The sequence below is a fragment of the Bison bison genome, unplaced genomic scaffold (assembly GCF_000754665.1).
Source record: "Bison bison bison isolate TAMUID 2011002044 unplaced genomic scaffold, Bison_UMD1.0 scf7180017864153, whole genome shotgun sequence".
In the NCBI taxonomy this organism is placed as follows: Eukaryota; Metazoa; Chordata; class Mammalia; order Artiodactyla; family Bovidae; genus Bison; species Bison bison.
The window spans coordinates 1,050,347-1,057,479 of NW_011494725.1; the positions used below are offsets into that span (position 1 = coordinate 1,050,347).

At 35.6% G+C, this 7,133-nt stretch overlaps 1 protein-coding gene across 1 annotated transcript in view; it reads right to left on the reverse strand.

The window, feature by feature from the left end:
- SMAD2 (SMAD family member 2) overlaps positions 1 to 6,575 on the reverse strand; it is a 58,787-nt gene extending 52,212 nt beyond the window's left edge. Inside the window, exon 1 of the mRNA XM_010840962.1 lies at positions 6,217 to 6,575. Coding sequence (XP_010839264.1) covers positions 6,217 to 6,452 — 236 coding nt within the window. The 5' untranslated portion in view covers positions 6,453 to 6,575. The remainder of the gene's footprint in view (positions 1 to 6,216) is intronic.
- Between the last annotated feature and the right edge of the window lie 558 nt (positions 6,576 to 7,133).

Consider the following 7,133-nt stretch of genomic DNA (forward strand, 5'->3'; position numbering starts at 1 on the left):
TCTTTTCAAGATAAGTCAACTTCAACTACCTTAGAAAAGTCCACCTGGCCCATGGGAAACTTCCACTGATACAGAAGCAGCTCAACTGTTGTCTTACTTTTTTTTTTAGGCTTTTTCAGGTGACAGTCAAGTACCAGTCTATTTCCCATACCTCAATTCAAACTGAGGAGTTCCCTGACGCCCCTCAATCTGGATAAAAGGAGAAGGGAAATGCCAGAGCAAAAACCTACTCTCTCCAAGTTTTCATATGGGATCTCCCTCATGAACTCTTTATCGTGGGAAGCAGGTCAGTGATAGGTTAAACTTAACAATACTTGTCTCAGCTAATCTTTCCTGCAATTCCTGCATAAATGGTATAGCACCTCAATTCTGATTGTAGGTTACTTGTAACCAGTTCTCACATTTGGGGGGGTCTCTGAATACATATCATAAGAAGTCTCACTTTAATTAGCTGTTACAATTTTACTTCCAGGTAAGATATAAGCAGGTCATACATAGCAAGCTAATGTTCCCTGTTGCAAAAACTAGAGGGAAAAAGGTTAACAAAAAAAAATTTATTCAAAGACAACAGTGAGCACAGCGAGCAATTAAAGCAATGAGATCCAAACGAACAAAGACTAAGAGAAGAGAAAACACTTTCTGCTGAACAGAAAACTGTCTGCGCCATTTCCTTCCCTGGAGTCACTTGTACATTCCAGGTACGAGCTGAGCACCAGGTTCAGTCTGGGAAAAGAAACTCTAATGAAGAAAATGAACACGGCCAAACTTGTGACAATCACAAGATTCTCCTCCCTCAAAGATGTCTGCCTAATTTTAAAAATGCAACCATCAGGAGGATCAAGCACCAAACTCAAATTATGGAAGAAGAGTTGATATGAATCTCCCACAATGCTAATGACGGAAATAAATAAATAAAAGGTATGTGCCAGTGCAGACTAAAACAAATTAAAATGGCAACCAAGCCTCAGCCCAGATCAGCCACGAAGATTAAAGTGATCAGCCTGTCTACCTAAGAAAAAGTTAATGACTCTTTGGGGAAGACATCATTTGTAGCATCTATAAACATGGCTGCAATTTTTTAGATGCATATTATTTTAGCTAGGTTGATTCTAGGCAGTTAAGTGAATTCTTCAAAGCAAAATACATCAGGTGAATGGGACAAGAAAAGTGAGGATGATGTTTACTGTAATGAGTGTTAAATTTAAAATTAAATAGATAATAATAAATCTGGGTAATAATTCTGTAATTTTATAAAGGAACCTAGGTTCTAGGGCAGGTATGTTTTCTCTGATAAGGTAAATGATAAAAATGCCCCATGGAAGAATGTATTATATACACACACAAAAGGACTTTGAATACCAGGATCCTACAGCATGCGCTACCTCAGAAAAAATAAAAATGTAAATGTAGGCATCAGATAAAAGTTAAGGATCTTAACAATGTGTCTTTCAAACTGTGTTTCACAGGAGCCTAATGAAGTGTTCATCAGAAGTGCTTTCACAACTTATACACAAATATTGCAAACAGAAAATGACAAGCTGGATGCTGAGGCTGATAGTCTCAAAGTTCTAGTTTGCATTTATACACTGTTTCACTGTTTTGACTAACTGATTTTATATTTTAATAGTTATACTAAATCATGATAATTATCTGGCAGAAGTGTTTACTAAGCAAAGACGGACAATTATAATTCAATATGAGTTCTCTGAGAAAACCTGGAAGGAAAATGAAGACATGGAATACCTGGAAACATTTCAAATAAATCATATTCATGACTATAGTGCTTTATAGCTTATAAACCAATAGTTATAGTATTTCAAAAGACCCCAAAAGAGTACTGTGAAAGAACTCAAGATAGTACTGACCCCTTTCACAGATGAAGAAATAGTAAAAAATACAGTTACACGCCTCAGGATTCACATTCATCAGTACTGAAGCAGCTTACAAGTCACCAAACTTAAAATTCAGAGTTCTTTCTGTCATAGTACTCCATGTATATTATCTCACACACACATCTATGTATGAGGGAGGAAGAATCATTCTTATTTTCTTCCAAAATAAAAAAGCACTAATTTAAGAAGAACAGAAGGATACTATAGTTCAGTTTTTAAAGACTTTTCTTTAATTCTTTCTGGGTTATCCAGAGAAGCAAAAGAGTAGGAATATGAAAATAAAAATAAAAGCTGACAATCTGCATAAAGTTTACTTCAATTACTCTGATGCTTTAAAAATTTGGAAGATGGAAAACAAAATCCCAATGTCAGTGACAGTATTAATGAGATACTCAGTATCCTGGAAGGATATATAAGACAGTAGTAATACAACAAGGTGAGGATATGGGTGATGACAGGAAGGAGAGGGAGGAGTTTTCCCACTGTATAATCTGTGTTCGAATTTGGAATCATGTACAACACATACATACTACTTTTATCTTTTTAAGGAACATACTTTTTAAAGGAAAAAATATAAACACGTGTATAACATGTTAAGAAAATGAAAACATTGTTTCTCTGTAACAGGAAAGTTGACTTAATTTAAAGGATTTTAAAAAATATATAAGAATAGTCTAAGTATTGCCAAAAAAGTTCTTCTTAAACATTTAATTGTGCTGACTACAAAAGTAAAGCATACCTTCATAGATAAATACTAGGGAAAAATTATAGGACATTTCTCTTTTTAGGTAATCCGTAAGTAATCACTATTAACAATTTGGCATTATTTCTTCTAAAGTTTCAAGATTAAGCATTAACATTTTTATACTTTATCAACTTATGAAAATTCCTATTCCTAATTTGTTAACATGAGCACTGGATTTTATAAAAAAGCTTTCTAGATCCATTAAGATCAGAGCTTCCAAAATACGAATATGCAGTGTCTCATATTAATGGACCTCCAATAGGTCAATCATACTAGCATTTCTGCAGTAAGCCTTACCCACTCATGATTTGGTGGTTTTGTTTTTATAATTTGAGCTTTTTTATTTATAATTTTTGGATCTATTTTTACGAGTAAAATTGGTATAAACTTTACTTTGCTATTCAATTTTACTTTACCATTCAATTCTGATATAAAATGAGTTATGTAAGTTTCCTTTATAGTTAAGGGAATTATGGGTTATGATTGGATTTATCTAATTCTTTGCTATTAAAAACAATGCTGAAGTGAACACCAGATATCTTTGACCATATTCCTGACTGTTTCTTTAGGATGAACCATCAAAATGTCATAAATGGTCAAACACAAAGTATCACCTTAGGAAAGTCCTTATAATTGATGTTTATAAAAAAAAATTCTGTATTCCTGCTTATTTACGTACAACGACCATTATCAAATTAGCATTCAGACCTCACAGCCTCCTGTTTTTAACTTTACAAGCTCTCCATCTCCACTGCTATCTGGATTTTGTTTTTCTGTAGATAATATGCACTGAAGGCCAATTTTTCTTCTTTTGACTGATTCGTTACCTAAACATCAATTGCCATTCTGATTTCTGACTGAGTTGTCTCGCAATGGAAAAGCTTCATGAAACTTTATTCATACTATTCAGCTCACTGTAGCTTATTAGGTTAAGTTTTACCCATGAATCACTGTGTGTCACCACATGCAACAGTAGGAAGGAAGCAGTGACACATATGTGCAGCTACAGCTATCGCTTTCTTCAGAGACAAAGTGATGAAGGCAGAGCTAATTATATGAGGGGGATGGGAGGGACATAAAGTCAGGTCTGGGTTTCTTTCTACCCACAATTTAGTCCCACTCTAACATCAGCAGATGGAGGCAGAGGGAAAGAAACGGTTGAGAGTCAACGAGACACTAACCATTTAAGAATATCTGCCATTTTAAAAATTAAGTAATTTATGCTTCATGTTCATCAATACATGATGAAAACATCAAGACATCAATACCTAAAGGTATTTTATTAACAACTCACTTGCAATTTTAAGCTAACAGACTTACAGTAAATCCATTTTGCATTACATCTTAAATAATTTTGCTTAAGCTGCGGTTTGGATTCCTCCACAATGGGCCCTTTCTGCACCCACTCTCCCTGTTTTACAGTTGACACCATGACGAGTTGACCAAATGTTTAAGGATATTCAGGAGTTAAGAAATGACTAATAACTAATAATGATACTATTTTCAACTATTAACAAGAAAGCAAACTTCAAAAAATATATGGTTCCAAACAGTACAAGAAACTTAAATTTTTCAATAACAGCCAATATTAAATCTACTTTTCTTGCAGTATTAAAAAAAAAAAAACCCACCAAATTAGACAAGCAAGTTTCTAAGCTTCAATGAACTTTTATTAAAGAGTGAAAAACAAGATACTGGACAATCAACACTTCACTTTCATTAATCGGGTAAAAGTGTTGGGGGAAAAATCTTTAAAGAAAAAGAATGTAAAAGAAAAAAAATCTCTGAAACTAGTGCGTAAAATGAAAAATGGACAAGAAGGAAAAGAAATCTGACTAAGGGGACGTCCACGGTTTAAATACAAAGTCTATACATTTCAATCAAGAGGCTGCTATCTACTGAATCTCCTTAAGAGGCAGGACTGCACGACTCTCCTTGCAGCTCCGCTCCATCAACACTTCACTGCACTGGCAGCAGAGCCTTAAATGAAGCCGTGCACAACCACGGCCCCATGTCTTCCTGGACCGGACCGCACCGCTCCCTTGGATGAGGAGGAAACATACTAACCAGTCTCCCACCTCCACTCTTGACAGTCTCACAGCCCTTTTCCTCACATCTTTCCTAAGACTCTCTGATGTCTCCCCCCTCACCCAATCCCCAGGGCTCAGTGTGAACGGCCAGCATGGGATGCAGCGCTTCCTCACTACCATGCAGGCTCTGAGGCAGGCCGTCTCCCGTCTCCTCCCCTACACTCCCAGGACTCCGGTGAGCAGCCCTCCCCACCCTCCCCACCGCCACTCTGGGTGAATCAAGCTTCTCCTAACTAAATTCCTCCTTAACATCCATCCAACTCGGCCACCAATCTTTCTTCAGGAGGAAAATTTTCACAAGCTGCAGAATAGGGAAGGCTTCCCACTTTGGACACAACTCCCTGAGTATACATCTTTCAGAAAGCCTACTGTATGTTATAAAACTATCTTTCTTGTTTTTTCAAGTTTACCTCCCTTACTAGGAAGTAAGCAACTCAACAGCAAAGACTATATGTTGATATTAACAACTGTTTACTGAATTGAAATGCCAGGCATCTATAAATATTTCTAAAATGAAAGAATAAACCAGGAAAAGTGACACTTACTTAAGAAATACATGAAACAAGCAAGGTAAAAGAAATGGATAATTAATCTACCAAACAAGGCAGGAAACATTCTGTTAGTATTTGCAAGTAGATAGGCTGGTGTTACTATGTCTATTATCAACAAGCATCCACAGTGTATTTCCCAAAACTCATTAGGAACATGTCAAGTAGAATGGCTTCACGTGCCATGTGCTAGCCTGTGTGTGTGACACTGCAAACAGTCATTTTAGAAAATGCGATAAACTGACACTCCCTCACACTCTGTAATGTGCACAACTATGGCAGGACAAATTAAAACCACTTGCTACTTTATTTTAAAACACTGTTTCTGAGAGTGGTACTACTCTGAAAACGATTAAACGTACACTAATAAAACTTCAACCTCTTAGGTAACGCATCCTTCTAATACAAGAGGCAGGTCTTCAAGACAGGTTCTGACCAACTACGACACACAGGAAGCTGTCTTACATACGGTTCTTTGTTAGAAGTAATGTTGTAACTCAAATAAAAACTATACAAAATTCATCACAATGTGAGCTGTCTCTGTTAACTCCTTACTGAAGTTTTGACCAAAGGAGGAGAAAACGGCCAGTCACTACTGCGCTAGTGATAGAAAATATTTGACTCTTTATTCAAATTCGATCACAGAAATTACAAAAGTATACAATGAAGCATTTAGGCAATGAAGGTAAACGAAGATAGTGAAGATAAAAATACAATCTAAGTATTTTATTTTGCTTGATTAAACCATCTCACTGTTCAAGAAAATGATATATAAGTCTTAATGAGTCAAACAAAATTAATGTGATAGGTTAAGAACAGCTATCTTATTTTAATAATCACTACTGATTTGAAACTAAAAAAATTTCGGTAACGTTCCCTTAGATTCCTTTAAGCAACTTTCAACAGTAAGGCCCTCAAATTTCTTATTTAACAACACTTACCTTGGTATGGTAACACATTTAGTATTACAATTCTGAGTGGTGATGGCTTTCTCAAGCTCATCTAATCGTCCTGTTTTCTTCAGCTTCTTCACCAAACTTTTAACTGCTTTCTCACACCACTTTTCTTCCTGTCCATTCTGCTCTCCTCCACCAGCTCCTCCAGATCCACCAGCTGACTTCTTCCATCCCAACAGTCTCTTCACAACTGGTGGAGTGAATGGCAAGATGGACGACATGTTCTTACCAAAAGCGGTGGTCCACTCTAAGAAAATATCCTCCTTAATCTAACCTAGAAGAGACACCGAAAGAATAGTTTAGAGGCTAACTTTACGATCAACCACTAGTTTCAGCACAGTACCAAAAGGCAATTATGAAACAGAAATTCAAATTATTACTTTCACAACAGACGTTCAAAAGTTATCTTTTTCACCCTTGAAAATATCTTTACTAATTTAAATGAACTGTGAAAAAAACAAATTCTTCTAAAAACAAGACAATGTTGTAAGTGGATAAATGTAATACTTTTGCAAGTGAAACCTTGCATCTTTATCAACACTGGACAAGTTTCTCATCACCCATGTGACTTTATGTTTAATTTTTAATGGTATCAATAAAACATTTCACCAAAAGAAAGTTTTCCTCACCTTTTGGCATTTCAATCTATTCTCAAAACTTGTTAACAAAAGATACTTTTTAATTTACAAGCCCAACAACCCCAAAGTTTTAAACTTTCATAGCGAAGTATCATAAAGGAAAATCTAAAGTTAAAACAATGGAAAAGGCATCAAGTGTGAAGTAAACAAGAAGGAAGAAATAAAAGTAAAAAGAGTCTGTGAAGAAAAGACTTGGTTCACTTTTACCATTCCCTGAGACTTTTAATTAAGCTTCTTTTAAAAAAATGTTCATTTTTATCTAAG